We start from the raw sequence: 23,875 nt of genomic DNA, 5'->3' as shown, positions 1-23,875 counted from the left end.
AGTAAAGCACAGACTCGGACGTCTGGATTGAGATTTTCTGGAGGACCTCACGCCTTAATGAGTAGCTGTCTCAAATTAGGATTCCTCCTCTTTGCCATCTGTTTCGAATATTTCATTTTTGACTTCACCCCTTCTATTAAAATGGATTAGAAGCTGGAGTCACTGTATGAACAATAGTGGCGAGTCCACCTTAAACCACTAAATATCACCAGTTAGCACTGATTTAAGTCATAACATCTGGAGTTGGTGCACTGAAACATTACAGTATTTTCAGTTATTAGTCTTTCATATTTACAGCTAGCTGGATTTTAACTATTTGAATAGTAGGTAAACCTAATCTGAACTTGCAATCTAGAATTTTAGGGACAATGTGTAATGTTTTTGGGTTGTGAACAGCCTTTTCCCTAGGGTGGGGGGAGTCCAGAGTGGTGAGTGTATGGAATGGTAGAGGCTAATATGATTGTAACATTTAGAAAGCATCTGGATGGATATATGAAATGTTTGGAGGGTTATGGGCTGGGTGCTGGCAAGTAGAACTCTTAAGTTGGAGTAAAGGGTCTGTTCTATGCTGTACATCTGACTGTTGATTTCAAATGTTAGTTTAGTTTTGTATCCTAGTTGTTGAGAACTAGAAAATAGTTTAGTATTCCTAACAAACACTTGAATTGTTTTTGACCAAGACTTCCTCCTGATGCTGCTTTCCCTGTAATGTCAACTGCCTAAACATAATTGGAGCTCTCCCTGCATAGGCTGAGTAGATTTGTCACTAGAAGCTTTTTAAAATTGTGAACTATAATGAAACATTTTAAAAGATTGCAGAGAAACCTGCTGAACTAGTGTGGTAAATTTGACCGCTTTAATCTGACAAGACAACAGCTTCAGAAGGGGTTAGTGTTGATGTTCAAAAATAGTTTAAGGTTAAGAAACAGCTGGTTACTTTAAAAAAAGATGCAATGGGTTGAGTTGCCCTAACCATTTTAACTGAAGTTCATTTGTGGTATAGAAACACTAATCTAAACATCAATCGAGAGATAGCAAAGACCTTAGTACTTTTCTAGATCATATGTATAACATTATCCCATTCTTCACATACAAATGCACTTTTGGTAGGGTGGCTTTTAAATCCTTTTGTATAACTGAAGGTTGACAATGTTAGTTGACTTGTCAAATGTAGTGCAGGAATGGGGGATATTAAAACTCAATTTACAATTCATGTAAAAAAGGGAATACATATTAGGGAAAGGACAAAAACAATTTTATTAGAATAAGGGAAAAGGTGGTTTGGAATGAAAAATGATATATACTATAAATCTGTGAAGTGGAGGTAAAACATAACTGTTGAACTAGCTATCCCTATTTGGAAGGGAAGTCATTATCTATAAAAGGAGATCAGTGATAAAGGTAACTGTGGTATAACTGTGCCAAGCTTTAGCTAAAGCTTGGCAAATGTTCCTTGATTATAAACAACATACTTGGATAAACATGTTAAAATATTACCATTTTTCTCCAGTATGTTCACTAAATATTTAAACAGCCAAAATACCAAACTGCCAACAAAATAATTTATCGTTGAAGAATGATTACAGTGATTTGTTAATTTGCTACGACTGGTTACAGAGCCTTCAATTATGAACTACTGTTTGCAGTCTGATAGCATGCACAGTGCCTTAAACTCATACAATTCATCACAATTATTTCTGGTCTATAATTCACTTTTTCTCAAAAGGCAGATGCTAATAATTAAACAGTACATTCTATGCTCCATGGTATAGAGCCCAAGAAAAATCACAGTGGATAGGACAGATGCATATTATAAGCAGGGTCATTCCCAGCAAACAGAGGCAGGTACACCACCAATGGGTGATTTTACATTCAATTTTTCTCCAAAGAAAGCCACTGCTGCAATAGAATCACAATTATGAAAGCTGGAGGTTTTCAGCATTTCAGTCCTTTTGAGTATATTGAAGGTTGCAGATTCATCCTTGACTTTCTTTCCCAATAATGCGGAAAAAATGGTCCCAAAGTTCGTGTGAGTAGACAGAACAGTATCTGCTTTTCAGAATTATCTGTAAATTCACAGACTAGAGAGACAGCAGATAAAGACTCATTACCAGTACTTAGTTTTTGTTTTGTTTTGCATTAGTTTTATACACCTATTCTCACAACAGTGCAATGCACAAATTTACAAGAAAAACAATACTGATTTTACACTATACAGGTCTAAAATATTTACAGAGTAAAATAAGTTAGGTGAGTTGTCCTAAAATTGCTAGGATGAAGCACTATTTCTGCTGCTGTTCAGTTTGGAGTACCTACAGGCATATTTTTGGTTAGATACCAGTGGTATTTATAATGATCACTGATCAAAGAGCATCTGATGTACACTGAACAGTAAGCAAAAATAACATGTAGAATTACTTTACATTACTGAGTAAAACTCAGTTAAATTTACCTGTCAAGTATCCTAACCTTATATAAGATTTTCTACAGCATACTATGGATCATATTAGTTCTAATACAAAATAAATTTCCTTAAATGTTTTTTTCAGGCATGCGTTGAGACACTATGAACTATTAACATTTTTATACTCTAAAGCCTGCAGTCAGTTTGTCCTAAATCAAGTCTTACAAATAATATTTTTACCACATGGGAAGTGACATTAAATGGTTTATGTAAGAGTTTGTCCATAGACACCATGAAAACAAAGCTGAAATATTCTTGTTCGCCTTGAAGCCTTGCAGGTTATTCAGCCTAAAGCCATTTCCCAGATGAGTTTAGCATCATTCCACCTGCTACAGAGAGCCTGAGTGTCACTACTATACATTATTACAAGGGAGCAGGGTTGTCTTCAGAAAATGAAGAATAACACTTCTTTCTTCATTCCATGCCCTTTACCAGAAAATGGTTACACAGTCAATCCTATATACTTTGTGCACATGGAATGATTTGCTGTTTAGTTCCTTACAGCTATTACCCAGTCAATTTGTTTTAAAATGTCTAACATCGGGTTTCTTCATGTGCGTGACTATATTTCTATAAACAGATACAAGCTAGAGCATGTTCAAAAAACTTGAAGCCAATGTGGGGGATGTGATTAATATACATGATGCACCTTCTTCTCAACAATGAAAGGGATGAAATTGGAGCAACAGGTGTATCTTAAAATCCAGCACTTTGAATATCTGAAGCTGATGTCTTTGCCAGAAGCTGGTATGACTGCACTGTTCGAAGAGACTCACGAATCTGCAGATTCAGCTCCATCAGTTTAGAGCAGACTTTGGATAAGTCCTGGTTAGATCCCACTACTGCAAAACTGCCGGTTTGACCCAATGTCTGATGACGGAAATAAATATGCAGGAGGGTTTGTACTGGATCATCATCACAGTTTCCAAAAATATCATTGGGCCATATAGATCTGGGGGGGGGGTGAAAGAAAAAAAGGAAAAATAATGCATAAGAATTAATTTGCAAAGATGAGGTCTATGCAATCAAATATAAACTATATCAAATCTATACAATGCATTAAACTGATTAATTTTACTTTTTAACCAATTATAATATCTTCCCTTCCTTAATAATTTATCTAGCATACAACCCACCCCCATTAACTAACAGGTTAAAGTCTTGAAGCTGGTACAAATGAAAGGAATTCCAGATTGGACACTTTGAACGAACATTTTTCCATGTACCATATTATAATTATGATGACAATAAAACTGACTCGAACATTTTAAATTTGTATCTTTACAAGACCAAGGCACCTGACAAGAGCATCATCAAACATGGTTTCACAGCTAAATTAGATGATATAGGGAAATTAACGGAATGTTTGGTCAAAGTAGAAGATTTTAAGGAGTGTCTGGAAAGAGGCTGACAAGGGAGGAAAATGCATTTGCTGCTGAAGGCATAGGGACCCAAGAGTGATGTTTAGGAAAATTGCAGTGTAGACATCCTTGAAGATTTTACGGTGAAAGTGATTATAGAGATAGGCAATGTCAAGACAACAGGGATGCAAAAACAAGATTTAATATTTTTAAATTTAGGCATTATTTACCTGGGAGCTAATGTCGATCAGTGAGAGCACAGGGTAATGGGTGTGAATGCAAGTTAATGTGGATAACCTCGAGCTTATGGAGAATCCACTTGGGAGGCTGACTACGAATGCATTGGAGTAGTTCATTCTATACATGTCAAAGGTATAGATAACAATCTTAGAAACAGATAAGATGAGGTGAGGTGGAAATTGGTGATTTTGATGAAGGTGGGGATATCTAGTTAGAAGCTTATATTGAGAGTCAAATATAACACCAAAGTTCGTACTAGTTAGTTCACTTCAGGGTCTTGCTCAGGAAAGGGATGGAGACAGTAATCAGTAATACAATTTGTATTTGAAACAGGGAAATGACTTTAGTCTTCCCACTATTTAGTTGGTGGATTCTTTTGCTAATTCAGGACTGGATGCCTCTCTGCTTGATGATTGATATTAGCTCCTGATTATACAATGCCTCAATTCTTTAATTCTCAACCTGATTTACAAAACCCTTCATGATCTTTACTGTTCCAGTTTAGCTGCAAAGCATGCATCATAAATACTGCTGCAGTTACTTGGAACAAAACAGTGCAAACTAGACAGCAAATACATTTTAAAAGTTTTTTTAAAGAAAGGAAATAATATGCTTTAGAATAAATTATGCTATGTGTTCAAAAGTACCAGTAAAATGATCCTGCATGTCATCAGAAATGTTTAGAAACAATCCAAATTGCTTAATGTGGTCTGTTTTTGCTGATATCATTGTTTCATTAAATGACCATTGATTAGTTACATGAATTACCTGAATGCTTTGACCTGAGAAAGTGCAGATGGAAATTCCTTGTTTCTTAAAGTTTCAATGAGAGAGTGAATAGCAGTCTCTGTGCATGTCTGCAGGGCTTCAGAAACTTCAACTTCATTACTGAAACCTTCTGCCTCTTTCAGGCTGGCTTCCAACTGAGCCAGTTCCTCTGACAGATTTATAACCTGAAAATGAATTAAAAATGAGAACTTAAGGTTTTAATTTTAATCCTGAGACCGTTTTAAAATCATTACTACTAGCCTCCCATATGTTACTTAGATTACTCTGTAAACAACTGAAAAATAACACCAACTTACTGTCCAAAATATGGCGTTTCTAATTTCTTACCAGGCGGCAACCAAATAATGGAGGGAAACTGCATGCATAACTTGTAAATTGGAAATGAAATGTAGATATTCCACCACTGTAATAATTTAGTGAACATTTGTCATTGGACCTGTTGTTAATCTATCCTTTGTCATCTGAATGTTGACTGCCAGGTCAGGAGCATAACCAGCAAGTGATACATACTATTGATGTCAGCAGGCAAAAATTAGCTTCTTTCTGATTGATCAGAAAATGGCACTAAATTAGTACTCATTGTATAAAAGAGAAGTTATCAGCTGCAAGGAGAAAATTGGGTTTATAAATACCTTTTTAAAAATAGTTATTGCACTGCAGGGACTGCCTATGTCAAAAAAGGACAGTATCCTAGGACAATGGGGTAAGTAGCCAAGTGATTATGGTTACTGGGCTAGCAAGCCAGAAACCATGAGTTTAAATCCCATTTGGCCAAACTGAATTTGTGACCTGCAACTATGAAAGCTGCTGAACTGCTGTATAAACACAAGTGACACATCACGCCTTTCAGGGAGCGCTGTTTGATATCCTTGTGTGGTCTGGCTTACATGTAGCTCTAGTACCACACACCACCCTTCACTCAATGTCCCTTGAATTCATTAAACAAGCAGTCAGTTGTAAATAATAGCTCTGCAAGTTCAATAACAAATAAGGTGATGACTATGTCATTCTATCAGGGTAGGTTTAAGGGCTCAACCCAGTCAACCTCACAAAGTCTTTCTCCCGAATGTTTGAGGATTAGTGCCCATGTCAGGATAGCCTGACAAAGACATACTGACAAAATTTTATGAATGAAGACCCTATGATGGATAATGAGGATAGCTGCAGGGAGCATAGAACATAGAACAAGACTGCGTAGAGCAGGCCCTTCAGCCCTCGATGTTGCGCCGACCTGTGAACTATTCTCAGCTCGTCCCCCTACACTATCCCAAAATCATCCATGTGCTTATCTAAGGATTGTTTAAATCTCCCTAATGTGGCTGAGTTGACTACCTTAGCAGATAGAGCATTCCACGCCCTTACCACACTCTGAGTAAAGAATTTGCCTCTGACATCTGTCTTAAATCCATCACCCCTCAATTTGTGATTATGCCCCCTCGTACAACTGACTTTATCATCCTAGGAAAAAGTCTTTCTCTGTCTACCCTATCTAATGATCTGATTATCTTGTATGTCTCTATCAAATCCCCCTTAGCCGCCTTCTTTCCAATGAGAACAGACCCAAGTCTCTCAGCCTTTCCTCATAAGACCTTCCCTCCAGACCAGGCAACATCCTCGTAAATTTCCTCTGCACCTTTTCCAATGCTTCCACATCCTTCCTGTAATGGGGCGACCAGAACTGTACACAATATTCCAAGTGTGGCCGCACCAGTGTTTTGTACAGTTGCAGCATGATATTGCGGTTCCAGAACTCAATCCCTCTACCAATGAAATCTAACACACCATATGCCTTCTCAACAGCACTATCCACCTGGGTGGCAACTTTCAAGGATCTATGCACATGGACTCCAAGATCCCTCTGCATTTCCATACTACCAAGAATCTTTCCATTGACCAAGTACTCTGCCATCCTCTTATTCTTCCCAAAGTGCATCAGCTCACATTTAGCTGCATTGAACTCCATTTGCCACCTCTCAGCCCAATTCTGCAGTTTATCCAAGTCCCCCTGCAATCTGTAACATTCTTCCAAACTGTCCACTGACTTTAATGTCGTCTGCAAATTTACTAATCCATCCACCTATGCCTGCGTCTAAGTCATTTATAAAAATGACAAACAGCAGTGGTCCCAAAACAGATCCTTGTGGCACACTACTAGTAACTGGACTCCAGAATGAATATTTTCCATCAACCACCACTCATTGCCTTCTTTCAAAAAGCCAGTTTCTAATCCAAACTGCTAAATCACCCTCAATTCCATGCCTCTGCATTTTCTCCATCAGCTTACTATGTGGAACCTTCATCTACATGCTTGGTCATCTTCTCAAAAAACTCTGAGGTTTGAGAGAGACAACCTGCCCTTGACGAAACCATGTTGACTATCTGAAATCAAATTGTTGCTTGCTAGATGATTATAAATCTTATCTCTCATAATCCTTTCCAAAACTTTTCCTATAACAGAAGTAAGGCTCACTGGTCTATAATTACCTGGGTCATCTCTGCTGCCCTTGAACAAGGGCACAACATTTGCAATCCTCCAGTCCTCTGGTACTAAACCTGTAGACAATGACAACTCAAATATCAAAGCCAAAGGCTCTGCTATCTCCTCCCTAGCTCCCTAGAGAATCCTCTGATAAATCCCATCAGGCCCTGGGGACTTGTCTACTTTCACTCCTTCCAGAATTGATAACACTTTTGCGTAACTAACCTCAATCCTTTCTAGTCTAATATCTCGTACCTCATTCTTCTCCTCTATAATATTCTCCTTTCCCTGAGTGAAAACCGATGAGAAATGTTCATTTAGCACCTCTCCGATCTCTACAGGGTCTACACTCAACTTCCCACTTCTGTCTTTGACTGGCCCTATTCTTACCCTAATCATCTTTTTATTCCTCACATACCTAGAGAAAACTTTAGGGTTCTCCTTTATTCTATTTGCTAAAGGCTGCTCGTGTCCTCTCTTTGCTCTTAACTCTCTCTTTAAATCCTTCCTAGCCAATCTGTAACTCTCCCTCGCCTCATCTGGACTATCTTGCCTCATCAACACATAAGCCTCTTTCTTCTGCTTAACAAGAGATGCAATTTCTGTAGTAAACCATGGTTCCCTTACCTTATCACTTCCTCCCTGCCTGACAGGGACATACCTATCAAGGACACGCAATGTCTGTTCTTTAAACCAGTTCCACATTTCCATTGTCTACATCCCCTCCATTTTGCTACCCCATTTAATGCATCCTAATTCTTGCTTAATCGCATTATAATTGCCCTTGCCCCAATCGATAACTCTTGACCTGTGGCATGTACCTATCCCTTTCCATCGTAAAAATAAATATAACTGAATTATGGTCACTCTCTCCAACATGCTCACCTATCACTAAATCAAACACCTGCCTGGTTCATTACCAAGCACCAGATCCCGTGTGGCCTCCCCTCTTGTCGGCCCTTTGACACACTGTGTCAGGAAACCCTCCTGTACACATTGGACAAAAACTGATCCATCCAACGTACTCGAGCTATAACATTTCCAATCAATGTTGGGGAAGTTAAAGTCCCCCTTAATGACCACCCTGTTCCTTTCACTCCTACCCAGAATAATGTTGCTAATCCTCTCTTCCACCTCCCTGGAACTCTGCAGAGGCCTATAAAAAAATTCCAAGAAGTGTGACCTCTGCTCTCCTGTTTCTAACCTCAGCCCACACTACATCAGTAGACGAGTCCTCATCAAAAGTTCTTTCAGCCACCATTATACTGTCTTTGACTAAGAAGCCCACACCTCCCCCTTTTTTACCACCTTGCCTGTTTTTAATGAAAGATCTAAACCCTGGAACCTGCAACAGCCATTCCTCACCCTGCTCTACCCATGTCTCCGAAATGGCCACAACATCGAAGTCCCAGGTACCTATTCAGGATGCAAGCTCACCTACCTTACTTCGGATACTTCTGGCGTTGAAGTAGACACCCTTCAAACCACTTCGCTGTCTGCCAGCACATTCCTGTCACCCTGCAATCCTGTCCCAGTCCTTCTTACTCTTATCTTCCTGTGCAGTGCAGCTATACCTCTGGTTCCCATCCCCCTGCTGAGCTAGTTTAAACCCACCCAAATAGCACCAGCAAATTTCCCACCCAGGATATTAGTACCCCTCTGGTTCAAGTGAAGACTGTCCTGTTTGTACAAGTCCCACCTTCCCCAGAATGAGCTCCAATTATCCAAAAACCTGAAACCCTCTCTCCTGCACCATCCTTGCAGCCACGTGTTTAGCTGATATCTCTCCCTATTCCTTGCCTCGCTATCACGTGGCACGGGTAACAATCCAGAGATAACAACTCTGTTTGTTCTAGCTCTCAGCTTCTACCCTAACTCCCTGAAATCCTGCCTTACATCCCTATCCCTCTTTCTACCTATGTCGTTGGTACCTACATGGACAACGACTTGAGGCTGGTCACCCTCTCCCTTCAGGACCCCAAAGATACGAGTCAAGACATCACGGACCCAGGCACCTGGGAGGCAACACACCAACAGCGAGTCTCGTTCATTCCCTACAAACTTTCTATCTGAGCCTCTAACTATTGAGTCCCTGACTAACATCATCGTGGTCTTGCTTCCCTCCATTACAGACATTTACACCACACACTGCTTCTGAAAGACTAACAGCATTGTGGAAGACTCCACACACCCCTCACTCAAACTCTTCTCCCTCCTGCCATCTGGCAGAAAATAGCAGAGCACTTGGTCTCTCACGGCCAGACTGTGCAACAATTTCTTCCCCTGTACCATCAAGCTCCTTAACACTATGATCAGGAACTCTTTGCACAACTTCAAATTGTTCCTAGAAGCATGTTTTATTTATTATCATTCTTTTATTACACTGTAATTTGTACACCACTGTGCCTATTGTCTTGACGTGTCAGGAACTACTGTGCTGCCTTGCGCGTTTTGCACTTATGTATTTTATGCTACCCTGTGTATGATTATGTAGTTTGTGCTGTCCATGTAGCACCTTGGTCCTGGAGGAACCCTGTTCCATTTACACTGTAGCTTTAACAGTTGTATATGGTAGAAATGATAAATAAAGCTACTCTTGACTTGACTTAGCTCTTGAATAACCCAAATTTCCACACATTTCCTCGTCACGTTTCATAAGTACGTCCCATCATACTTGCAGACAGATGGACCAGAAGTTAAAATCCAGTGATAGTCAATATTACCTCAAGTATATCATCTAGGGCAATGAAACCTCACATGCAATTCCACCCAACCGTTGGACTTTTATTCTGTGTTAATTATCACTTCAAAATTCAAAGGTACAGAATGCATGATTGGCAAAGACCATGACTGAACATGCTGAAATAGTCCTTATCACTTAGAAACATTAGCTGAAGATCACAAATGTCAGACTGGAACTGTACCATGTAAAAGCAACAGGAGGAAACTTGTTGAATTTATTGTCACTAATCAACGTGCCACAGATGTATCTGTTCATCATAGCATTGGTAGAAGGACTAACCGGTTCTTGTCAAGTCAAAAACACAACTCCACGAGGATATCCTACATTGTTCAATGTGTCACCACAACAACTCAGTGACGTAGAACAAGAACTGATGTAGCAACCCAAAACCGATTCTCTAAAAGGGTGTTGGGTATATTAACAATGTAGTTTTTTACAATTAGAATCTGCACCTTTACTGCCTAACACATGCCATACACTCTGATCATCAAGACAAGAAATAAATTTTGCCTCACTTTACATGTAAAAGGTTGTACCAGAAGTGGTTTCAGGCTACCTGGTAAGAAACATCATAGGTTTACATGCGTGTGAAACACTAAACATTGACCAAAGGCAGAGCTTAATTAGTTCAATGGATCAGTAAAAATGTCTGGAGTGATACCACAGTCAGTCAAGAATGTTGGTTATCATTCAGACAACTGATGGGAAAGCTGGCCTGACAAACAACAAACCATATCCTCAACCAGAGTGGAGCTCAGGATTCTTGCAAATGACAAGGTTGAAGTGTCCACAAGAATCATGAGACAAAAAAAATTGAGTGAATATCACACTCTGCCTCTTCTCAAGGATGCCACCATCATAGATGGGTTCAGTTAATTTAGTTCATCAATGAAAGGAATAAATGAATGAACTGGAAACATCAAAGGTTATGGAACTTGACAACATTCCACATGTTGTGTTGAAGACCTGCCTTACTGACGGTTCTCCCTAGCCAAGATGTTCTTGGGTCAGCTAGATTTGAGTGTAAAAGGTGTAATGTGGAAGATTACTATATGTTTCATAGAAACAAAAGAAAAAATTAATCTCACCCAGTCAATCTCCTGCCAATTCTCAGGTGATAAAAGATCATTACAGTTACCACACAATGATGCATCTCACCAGAACCTGCTCACTGACCCGTAGTATTTGGCCAACTAGAACCTTCAACATAATAAACTTTTAACAGAACCTTGATGGAGACATGCATACAAAACAAAATATCAATGGCCAGGTGAGCAAAGCCGCTTGGTTATCGAGGTAACACTATCTAACTATGGCACAATTGAGTTCTTACAAAGCTAAATAAGTGAGTCTCAGACTAAAGATCTTCAGCAGCCCCACTGTGAAATCATAAGACCAGGTATGAGGATTTGCTGATGATTCTGCACTATTTACCTCTATTCACAACTATTTCTCATAATGATGCCGATGGTAGCAAATGACAGTCTACAAGTAAATTCGGATAACATCAAACTACAGGTTGACAAGCAGCAGAAAATCTTTCCACTATTTAAGTGTTGGGTAATTAGAAATTTCAAACAAAAGGAATCCTGCTATATTTTAATTTACAAAGATAGTACAGTGGGTTAACAAGATTGGTTCCTGAGTTCAGAAGCTGAGTAAATTGGTCCGATAAGTTTAATAAATATAGAAGAATGAAACATAACCTAATTTAAACGGAAGAGGTTCTGAAGAGACATTATAGGGAAGATAGAGAGTTATTTCCCCTGGCTGGGCAATCTAAAACATGTGGGCACAATTTCAAGATAAGGGCTGATCATTTAGGATTAAGATGAGGAAAATAATTCTTCATTGAAGGGTTGTGAATCTTTTGAATTATGTGCTCAGAGTTGTTGATGCTCTATTGCTGAATATACTTAAGGCAGAAATAGACAGAATGTTTACAGGGAGGAGGCAGGAAAATTGAGTTGTGATCAAAGATATTATTGAATGGTGGAGTGGGCTTGTAGACTATGCAAGTTACTCCTGCTTCTATATCTTGTGTCAGTCAACAGCAGCACTACATCCAAGTTGCACACCATTCACATTTTGGAGGTGACCACTAACCACAAAATGAACTGGACTAGTTATAAAAACATCATGTCTATAAGAACAGGTCAAAGGCTACATATGCTTTCTGATGGATGTTTTCCCCTCTAGTTGCATACTCTATCAGGCAGATATGGCTTCCTATGAGCTATACTTCTCTGCTTGACTAATCTCTCTCCATAGAGCAGTAGGCCTGTAAGGAACGGGCAGTTACTGCTCCTGCTGATGCTGTCGATCCACTGGTCATCTTGATCCTCATCCATACTCATGATGGTCACAGTTCCAAAGTGGAGACCAAGCAGACAAGTTTTCAAAAGTGATGAAAATAATCTCTCAACATAAATAGCGTCAAACAAGAAATCACCTGAGAGAGTTTAGTAATTTTTTTTCAATAATCTGTTGTGTTCACTCCCTCAATTGTTTCTGTTTTAACCTTATTTCCATTAGCAAGTCTTGACATTCAAGGTCCAATGGATGACCTACCTCTCGCAAGGTGCATGCTTAGTTGCAGTTACATGCTGCAGGTAAATGCAGAAGTCATACAGTGACAGCGTCATAGAGATGTACAGCATAAAAACAGACACTTCGGTCCAACTCGTCCATGCCGACCAGATATCCCAACCTAATCTAGTCCCATTTGCCAGCACTTGGCCCATATCCCCCAAACTCTTCCAATTCACATAGCTATCCAGATGCCTTTTAAAAGTTGCAATTGTACCAGCCTCCACCACTTCCTCTGGAAGCTCATTCCATACATGGAACACCATCTGTGTGAAAACGTTGCCCCTTACGTCCTTTTTGTATCTTTCCCCTCTCACACTAAACCTATGCACTCTAGTTCTGGACTCACCGACCCCAGGGAAAAGACTTTGTCTTTTACCCTATCCATGCCCTACATGATTTTATAAACCTGTTTTAGGTCACCCCTCAGCCTCCGACGCTCCAGGGAAAACAGCCCCAGCCTGTTCAGCCTCTCCTGTAGCTCAAATCCCCCAACACCGGCAACATCCTTCTAAATCTTTTCTGAACCCTTTCAAGTTTCACATCCTTCCGATAGGAAGGAGACCAGAATTGCACACAATATTCCAAAAGTGGCCTATCCAATGTCCTGTACAGCTGCAACATGACCTCCCAATTCCTGTACTCAATACTATGACTAATAAAAGCAAAGCATACCAAATGCCTTCTTCACTATCCTATCTATCTACGATTCTACTTTCAATAAGCTATGAACCTGCACTCCAAGGTCCCTTTGTTCAGCAACACTCCCTAGGACCTTACCATTATGTCAGTGGGTTGAAGCTGACTACCCAATGTGCTGTCAATTGTCATGATTTTAATCTTAAACCCACACAGCCCTACAAGCTAACACCCTGTCCTGTTACTATTTCAAACAGAGAAGCACTGCTCCATTTAGTTCTGGGCAATTAAGTAGAAAAATAACTGGTGTACAAGTATAAAAACTGAGAAATAGCAACCATAATACCAGTACGGTGTGAAAAACTGAAAGAAAGGACACATCTTTAAGGATACTGAAATCAAAAAGACAAAATGTTGTGAGATAGAGAAGAGATCCAGTCAATGAAACTGAGCAAAAACATTAGTAAACGGTGCAGCAGTGACAAACATATAAACAGGAGCGAGCACAGTGAAACTAGGATGCATCAAAAAACAGAAATCCACAGATAAACAGAGAAATTAAACTACCTGAAATGTAATTAGGAGATGAGATCAATCTCGGGCTTACTAAAGATAATCAAGAAGCAGATAAATATAAAAAAGGAAATTAATGCCACCAATTTTGTCAGCATAGATCCATTTGACAAGGCCTGAGATGGGCAAGTACAGCTGAGGGTTGAAATGAGAGATCAGAGATTTGAAAGAGAATGAAGAAAAGGATACCAGATGATTTAAAAGACAATTGTAAATTATTTTTAAAAATGTCTGAATAAAACAATAATTCCAGAGAAGGTAGGAAGACTCAGGGATAAAAGAATGAATTGAACTGCAGAGAATGAAATTTATGCTCTTTTCCACATTAAAATGTAATCAATTATTTTAAATTCGAATAGAAGTCTAAACAAAGGTTTCTTGAGAGGTGGATATGGAACAATTAGAGATAGCTGTTGTAAACAAATTGGTTTTCAATTAAATACTGGGCCAGATAGTATTTTACAGACTGGATCATGTGTAGTTCCCAAAGCAGCTAAAACCAAGGGAATTTTCCAAGAATTTGAAAATTTCAAGAGTTTCCATTCACCTTGGCCTAATAGTAAACCAGGAAAAGTTAGAAGATTAAAAACCTGTTCTAATTCAAACCGAAACTTCGATTCACCACTGACCTCTGATTACAGCCCACCCCTAGATCCAGACACTACACGACAAATATGGCCCCATCACCTGATCCAATGATATCACCACACATAATGAAACAGGGTTCAGTGCAAAAGTTACTTAAAAGTAAGTGAGACAGAACTCCCAACTCTAACTGTAATTTAGGGGTTATTATTTTTATCAAAATCCAAGGTGGATAAGTCACCAAGTAATGACATTACAGAGAAAAGGGCTTGACACCCAACAGAAAACAGAATACAATTTGTGCTAGAAACAACATTTCAAGTTACCTCAACCTTTTGCTTGATGGTGTCTACTTGACTGATAAGTTTACAGTAGGCTTGATATAACAGCAGTAGTTGAAAATGCAGTTTATACAGTCTTCGACACAGCTCCAACTCCTAAAAAGAGTCAACATAGGTAAATTAGCAAATGCACTAATTTGGAGATTAATTGCAGCCAGGTTTCTGCAATGAAATGTTAAAGATGGTTACTTAATATTTGCACAGAGGAATGCCTGCTTTAAATGAGCTGATACAATGTAAAGCTAACAAAAGGCACATGAAAGCTGACCTTTGCACTACAGTCACAATTACAGCTTCAGCGTAGAAAGCAAAATATCAGCCCAATGGCACATTTGATACAAAGAAGCCATCATTGCTGTGACAGACTGTTATCTAACAGTTAGTGAAAAAAAGATTAAATCAATGTCATTCAGAAAGCATGATAAATCACAGACTATTTCTCTCAAAAGTGTAACATTTTACCCTGGATTGAGACCTACACCTACATGTTACATTTCTTATGCATGAGACCTTGAAGTCATTTGAAACACTAAGCTAAATCAAATTTGTATGCTTTATTTGATTTCTACATATAACAGAATAATCTGAATGTACTCAATCACTGCCATTATTAACTGTTCCCTTCTCCATGGCAATATCTCTACCAATTGGCATTTATTTGCCAACCAATCAGTATTCTCTTCTCACACAGTATAAATGTTGTTTTTTTTTTCTTTATTGGTATTTTTGTGATTTGTCCCATTTAGTGCAAGGCCAAGAGCTTTGACATGATGTGTTTTTCTTTCAGCAATACTCAAGATTATCAGGTGATGAGAATAATCTGGCTATTGCAGAAACAGTGAAGTACCATTTCTAAACAGTCAATTTGATTCTGAACATGCCAAGTTCAAAATCTAGGCTTATGACTCTCAGCATTTTGTCAATATTACTTTCTCATAATATTCTATGAGTTTCCAAATTACATACCTCACTGATTTTACAAGTATTTCCACAATCGCTTTGTCCAATCATGTGACAACAATTTCTATTCTAAGCCAATGAGATTAATAATTGTGTAGTATTGAGAAAACAGTGTTCTTCAATGTCTTAATGGTCATCCAATTTAGAACTTTTGTGGTTCTTATAAACAGAAAGAAAATTGGAACAGGCGGCTCCTTTGCTATAAAATATTTTTGGTTTAGACAAATGGGTATTTTTTCAATACTTTACTAAATTCTGAATAATATTTTAATCAGAGTCAGACATTCCTTAGAATCCTCACTGATTTTTTATTATCTTTATTTCATTCTTTTATTAATTTCAAATTATGAGCTGGAAATCACTGGACTCTGGATCTCCTTGGGTCAGGAAACAACTAACTGACCAGGCAAGTTTTGTTTGTTGAGGCTGCCTGCAGGCTGAGCCTTGATTAAAAGGTTCTAACAGACACAACAATCCCTGGGGAAAAGCATTGTGTTTAAGCAGATAGAATTTGGCTATTAACGAAATCAGTACCTTGGAGTTGGTTCACATAGGTCTGGAGGAGATGCTATCTTCAAACACATGGCAATTGTTGAACAGTGACTGAGGTCTTGGGGAGAGTTGATTGATTTATTAGCGCAGAACCAAAATTAAAGTTTTTTAAAACTATTTTTCCGAGAGATGGTTCTGGACTACTGCCAAAGCATGAAGATTTGAAAGCTTCCTGCCTAATCTGATACACTAACTTCCAGAAGCCCAAAAAGAGGAAAGACACATTAGAAATATTGCTGTTTTTGCTAGGGTGAACAGAGAAGGTGACCCTAAACAATGCATTTTGTAGGACATTAAAATAATTTGGCCAGTTTTGTTATCTTCTTTTATTTATTCCTCAACTGTTTGTTTGTTTACCTGTCGTGTGTGTGACTGGAGCTGAAAACAAATATATTGAGTTTAAAGCACAGACATTACTCAGCTTTCTGAGCTGTTTAATTTTCTTCCAATTAATGTTAGTTTGCATTTAATAAATTAAGTCTTTTTATTTAAGATACAATATCAGTGTATCTTATCTCTGTACTGGGTGTTTTGAAGGAACAATTCAATTTGCTGCACTCTCTTGTTCTTTCCCCCTTTTTGAAGTACATAACTAATATTAATCTTAACAAGTAAGTTCTTTGCTATAAACAGTTTTTGCATATATATAAAATCTTGTTCTAGTGGGTTATAATAAAATTCAGATAAAATTCAAAAGGTGAATTAACCACACATTCCAAACAGGTTCCAATGTTATTCCTTCCCCAGTTATAGATCCTACACTAGCAAGAACTGAGCTCCCTCTATTTTGAATTTTTGAAAAATCTCTGAATTTTTCATTACTGCTAAGGAAAGTCTAAATGTACTCCTGAAGAGTCTGAAGATTTAATTAAATACATCACCACTACCATTTAAAAAGTGAAAAGAAACATGATTTCAGTCTTCCATTACTGTTAATTTTCTTGCACATTGTTTTAAGAAAATGAAGAACTGGCAGACTTGGGCTTGTTATTCGATCCGTACAATTTTGATCCCCTTTCCACGTTATGACCATATGAACAATATAAGGGGCGGCACGGTGGCACAGTGGTTAGCACTGCTGCCTCACAGTGGCAGAGACCCGGGTTCAATTCCCGCCTCAGGCAACTGTCTGTGTGGAATTTGCACGTTCTCCCTGTGTCTGCGTGGGTTTCCTCCGGGTGCTCCGGTTTCCTCCCACAGTCCAAAAAAAATGTGCAGGTTAGGTGAATTGGCCATGCTAAACTGCCCGTAGTGTTAGGTGAAGGGGTAAATGTAGAGGATTGGGTCTGGGTGGGTTGCTCTTCGGTGGGTCAGTGTGGACTTGTTGGGCCGAAGGGCCTGTTTCCACACTGTAGGTAATATAATCTAATCTAAAATAATTTGTCCATACTTGCTTGAAACATTCAGGAATCAACAGAAATAGCAAGAATGGAGAGCTAGAGCGTTTAGAATTCACTGTCCAGTTTGATGACTGAGACCGATATCCTCAAATCATTTAAAAAGGAATCTGAATTTTCCCCTGAAGTGCTATAAATGTGATTGAATAAAAAAAATAGTTTATTCAGATGGCAGAGATGTGATGGGCAAAATGGCTTCCTTCTCTTTTCTGTGTAACTTTTCAATGGTCCTAATACTGAAAATAAGCTTTCCAGCAAATATAAAAGCAAATAAAGCAGGTAAGATTTCTTGCAGAAAAGCAGAAGTAACATAAAATTACACCTAAAAAAGAATACCATCATTCAGTAAAACATGCAACAACACTTTGAAGATTAGTTTCTATAATTTTATATCTATTATATCCATTTGTACTTATAATCTTAAATACATTCTTTCCTTTATTACACAATAAGAACCTGTCCACCAAATTATCATTTGAATATCTTCTCAGAGTGAACTTTACAATTTCCACCAAATTATCATTTGAATATCTTCTCAGAGTGAACTCTACAATTTCTTAAATTAATCTCAAACAATGTAAGTAGACAAATATAAGAACAAAGCAGTTCTATTATAATCAATAAGGTTAATGGAGGCATAATACTCCAGGCACTTCATGGAACCAGAGTTACAGCATTTCTTATGTTGAAATTATTTAAAATGTATTCAAGCCTGTGAATAAGTTGACTTTTAACTCATCACTGATGCTGAATGTTTAGCTGTCAACACCCTATTAATTTATTGTAAGGTGCATATACTTGTTACATTATATCTTCAAGATAAGAATTATCTTGTGCAAAAATACATTCATGAGAATCACCAGTTCTCTGATTATACTAGACATTTTAAAAATGTTTTAATAATAAATGTTAATAAATGTGATATTAATTGTTATGCAACAGTTAAACCATTTAATCAACAATAATTTAATTATAACTTTGAAAAATGTAAAGAAAAACTAACTTTATGATACACTGGCACAACACACTTTCCAGATCAGTCTCCTGTTCAATTGTTACCATGTTAAAAAAAAAGTGCCCAGCCAGGAACAAAAGCTTCCATTTATACAGTATATTTAATGATTTAAAATATACTTTGCCACTTCACATGTGTGTCAACAAAAAAACTTGACAAACAGCATGGAAAATGATATCAATTACAAAAGGGATGAATTATTTGAGAACAATTATGCATTCAGAATTGGGGTAATAGGAGACAGGAAATATTGTGAAGATGTAAAAATCAAAATCACATTAAAATTTAACATTCATAAACATACTAAAAACAATTACAAATTATTGTATATATTTTTGACTTTACTTGCTAAAATGTTAAGTGTCTACTTAAAAAAAGATAAAATGACCAAACAGAACTCCGAACTCTTTGGCTACTGCATTCTTATCATGATATAAGTATTTGGTTTGGTTTCATACCCATTTAATCTGTTATATTTTATGATAAAATATAAAACCTGAAATATAATAGATCTTCAGCGAGAATTACTATTTCAACAAAATAATCAAAAGGAATGAATTAAGTACAAAGTTCAAGAACAAGCAGTTGTACATATCTAATGTCACAATATAATTTGTTCATATGGAAGAATTTCCTTTAATGGGTAGGAAACTTCATGAATATTTATTGGCACATAAACCACTATGATATAAATTGAAAAAAGATTTTCAACAACAGGATGACTCACTAAATACACTCTACTCAAGATTTTAAAAATTAATATAAAGATTTTATGAAGTTTTACATACGAGAAAATAATCCAGTGTCTAAGATTTTAAAAGATTCATTTCATTGTAAATTTAGAGTAATTATTGCATAGATAAGAGTCTAGCATTCTATATTTAAAGAAAAAGAATGTTGCTATCTTTCTGCTATGTTTATCAAATCTAAATTAGATTAGATTCCCTACAGTGTGGAAACAGGCCATTCGGCCCTACAAGTCCACACTGACCCTCTGAAGAGTATCCCAACCAGTCCCATTTCCCTAACCTATTGCCCTACATTTACCCTTGACTAATGGAGCGAACACTATGGGCAATTTAGCATGGCTAATTCATCTGATCTGCACATCTTTGGACTGTGGGAGGAAACCGGAGGAAACCCACGCAGACACAGCGAGAATGTGCAACCTCCACACAGACAGTGGCTCGAGGCAAGAATTGAACCCGGGTCCCTGGTGCCGCCTGAATTATCTAATTATCTTTGATTTTCCATTTCAAATTAAGAATTCCTAAATCTGATGACAGAACACAAATCATCATCCAAATGTGCTTTCCTTTGGACTCGTCGGAATTCCCCATATTTTCAATGTATTACTGATTAAAATGAAAAGGGAGTACTTCATATATCTCAGTTATACTAACCTAAATTTGAAACTAAGTAACAAATATTTATGGCCTGAAATGGTTGATAGAAAAGGCCTATTTTAAATTATATGTATATTTTAAAATCTTTTAGAATACTTAATAATACATCATAAACTACAATTTAAATATCCTAAAAGGACTTTCCCCAAAACAGTGATGGTAAAAAATTTTAAATATCCAGGTTAACATTTCATTTGAGTCATCAAATTTAATTTTTAATGTATGCTGTCAGTACCACTTATGTCTTAATCCTCTGTGCATTAATCAATTTTAACATACTGGTTGTGGTTATACATATCATCTGTAGAACCAAAATTTGATACTTACAATGTAATTTATTTCAGCATTCAGTACTTTATTATAGTTGGTCAATGAAAGAAAATTATCCTTTTTTGTAATTAATTTTGTGGTAGGCTACAAACATGTTGTATAACTGTCATAAAAGTAGCATGAAAGCAACGCATAGCATTCTTTGGCAGCTGCACAAATCTACACAGATATATGAATGACATCAGACACATTGCAGGGTTACAAATGTAAATGCAGCAAAGGTAAGTTTGCGATTCCAACACTGTTAATATGTCTAGAAGACAAGAACCATCACTTACTGCTAGAACTTCCATTTGCTAAGCAAGAAGATGAAGTCACAAAACAAAGAAAGAGAAAGAGATCAAGAATTAGTGACAGTTAAACCTCACACAAGGTCAAAGATGTCCCAGTATTATCAGAACCAATTACAAACTAACCTATGCTACAGATTGAACTCAAAGCCCTAACTGTGGTTAAACAATGCATTTTCACATGAAAATTTGTAATGTCCAAGTCATTTCATTAAACCTGCTTTTAACTTAAATGCAATTTTAAATGTTTCACATGAAATAGTTTGCAACAGGGTTATGAATTAGTTTAGCAGGGATTTATCTTGCTTGATAGAAAACCCTGTTGTTGCCAAGTTCGTAAAATCTTAAATTATCTTAGGTTTTTTCATGCTTAGCTTTATTTCCTAAAACTAGTAAATGCCCTTTCTCTTGTTGAACTTGCTACAAACTGGCCGAGAAGATTCTCCTGAACCCTTTACGTATTTTCCTTCCTCTATGCTTTTGATCCACAGATACCCTAGCTATGAGAAGACAAACAGGAAATAATCCATAACTTAAAATGAAAATACATTCACATTCCCCTCATTGCACATTTCAAATTGTGAAGAATGCAAACTGTAGTCTTTCAAGATGTGAAAATACAACAGCAATATGCCAATTCCAATTTAAACACTGAACACCTCACCAAGGAAACTTTAAACGATATCTCTGGCAATATATAGTTTACAGTGAAATACTGGACTTTTCAACAAATATTGCCTATAAAAAGAAATTGGCCTGTATTCTCTGAAGGCTGCAGTCAGCTCTGGATATATCAGTACACTACAAAATATCCTCGTCTCAAGATCTGGCTATACTGTTTTCCCTTTCCAGTAAAGGAGTTATTTACTCTTTATTAAAGTTTATTAGATGACATAATTAGTTTAAAACTTAACATTGAAGTAATTTAAATGATAGCTTTTACAATTGGTTTTCAATTCATGAACTCCTTGCATCAAATATTATTCTGGAGGAAAATGGCACTAAAATCTTTTGCTATTGCATTCTTAATCATTTTCTATTGTCACAACTGCCACCAAAAGTAGAAGCAATAATGACAGTGATAAGAGCTCTGTATACTCACTATTTCTGAATAGTCATCTTCAGTTTCCTACAAACAACCCATGATTCCCTTTAATTAGAATCATAGAGGTATACAGCATGGAAACAGACCCTTCAGTCCAACTCGTCCACATCAACCGGATATCCTGACCTAATCTAGTCCCATTTGCAAGCACCCAGACAATATCCCTCCAAACCCTTCCTATTCATATATCTCTCCAGATGCCTTTTAAATGTTGCAATTGTACCAGCTTCCACCACTTCCTCTGGCAGCTCATTCCATACACATACCACCCTCTGTGTAAAAAAGTTGTCCTAAGATTTCTTTTGTATCTTTCCCCTCTCACTCTAAACCTATGCCCTCTAGTTGTGGACTCCCACACCCCAGGGAAAAGAGTTTTTCTATTTATCATATTCATTCCTCTCAAGATTTTATAAACCTGTATAAGGTCACCCCTCAGCTTCCAACGCTCCAAGGAAAACAGCCCCAGCCTATTCAGTCTCTCCCTATAGCCCAAATCCTCCAACCCTGGCAACTTTCTTGTCAATCTTTTCTGAACCCTTTCAAGTTTCACAACATCCTTCCGATAGGAAGGAGGCCAGAACTGCACGCAATATTCCAAAAGTGGCCTAAGCAATGTCCTGTGCAGGTGCAACATTACTTCCCAACTCCTGTACTCAATACTCTGACCAAGGAAAGCATACCAAACGCCTTCTTCACTATCCTATTTACCTGCGACTCCACTTTCAAGGAGCTATGAACCTGCACTCCAAGGTCTCTTTGTTCAGCAACACTCCATGGAACCTTACCATTAAATGGATAAGTCCTGCTAAGATTTGCTTTTCCAAAATACAGCACCTCGCACTAACTTAAATTAAACTCCATCTGTCACTCCTCAGCCCAAAGGACATCTGATCCAGATCCCGTTGTAATCTGAGGTAACCTTCTTTGCTGTCCGCTACACCTTCAATTTTGGTATCATCTGCAAACTTACTAATTATCCCTCTCATGCTCACATCCAAATCATTTATAGAAATGACTCTGTTGAGGTCAGTCAGTCTGGCCTACAAGTAACTCTAGTTACACAAGCTTCTTCTTCACTATTTTTTAAAACTCCGAAATGGTTGAGAAAGACAACTGATGGGACTGTGAAGCCATTAACTGACAAGATAAGCTTCACCATAGTGTAAAATGAGAGAGATTTGCATGGCATCATTAGTAGAAATAACATTAACAGTACAATATTTGCACACAAATAAAGTAACAAACTTATTTAATACAAAACACTTTATAGAAAAATAAAAGGTGTGCCAGAAACCAGTGTTCATTCTCATATTGGTACTTTAAAAATTGCACATTGCTTTGTTAAAAACTAATTTACTTTCAATCAAATTTAATGGACATTTTTGAAGTAATATTTTTTTAAAATGCTGATCTTTAAATTTTATTTATTCATTTATTAAATAAAAATAATTTAATAATAAATAAATGGAATACCAAATCTATCATAAAGCTGACATTGTTACGATAGTGGTAAACACTGATTATGGAATTTTATCTTTCGTCTTTGGATTGTTATACTGGAGTTCATTCATGGACTGAAATGTGTTTTGTTTTTACAAAGGAAAACATACATTGGAGTGGTCACCTGGTTATAAGGCACGCTTCGAGAAGACCTATGTGGAATACAGAAATTAATTTGCAGTGAAATTATACAGGCAAATCAGACAAATGAGTTGGCTCAAGAAATGTGCATTTTCATTTAAATTCATACATGTAAGATAATGGTCACATGATAGAAGATGAAAGGTCCACCTGCAGCTTCATCAACTTTTAAGGACAATGAAGGACTTCACAGTACACACTCAACTAAATTTAAACAAAATTCCTTTACTTTCAAACAAAAAAAACCTTTGGTAATGGGCTCATTCATTTTCCAGTGAGTTACAGTTGGTTCTGCTGTAACACATGTTTCTTCAACATGAATTGGCTTTAACGTGATTGAAGAATTTAGACCCTTATCTCAAGTGCGAATTTTCCT

General features: G+C 37.3%; 1 protein-coding gene across 14 annotated transcripts in view; it reads right to left on the bottom strand.

Annotated features, from left to right (window-relative positions):
* Nucleotides 1–1,548: 1,548 nt before the first annotated feature.
* The window catches only part of fryl (furry homolog, like), a 474,538-nt gene continuing 452,211 nt past the window's right edge, over nt 1,549–23,875 (bottom strand). For 12 of the 14 annotated variants that reach the window (XM_043691269.1, XM_043691279.1, XM_043691242.1 and 9 more), the window contains 4 exons: nt 20,742–20,759; nt 14,789–14,899; nt 4,834–5,018; nt 1,549–3,416 (listed from right to left, as the gene is read on the bottom strand). In XM_043691269.1, coding sequence (XP_043547204.1) covers nt 3,161–3,416; nt 4,834–5,018; nt 14,789–14,899; nt 20,742–20,759 — 570 coding nt within the window. In that variant the 3' untranslated portion in view covers nt 1,549–3,160. The remainder of the gene's footprint in view (nt 3,417–4,833; nt 5,019–14,788; nt 14,900–20,741; nt 20,760–23,875) is intronic. The other 2 variants (XM_043691297.1, XM_043691223.1) reach the window with 1 other exon arrangement.

This window comes from Chiloscyllium plagiosum, chromosome 1, assembly GCF_004010195.1.
Source record: "Chiloscyllium plagiosum isolate BGI_BamShark_2017 chromosome 1, ASM401019v2, whole genome shotgun sequence".
In the NCBI taxonomy this organism is placed as follows: Eukaryota; Metazoa; Chordata; class Chondrichthyes; order Orectolobiformes; family Hemiscylliidae; genus Chiloscyllium; species Chiloscyllium plagiosum.
The sequence above is the reverse complement of the archived record's forward strand: the minus strand, read 5'-3'. Positions and strand labels throughout refer to the sequence as shown.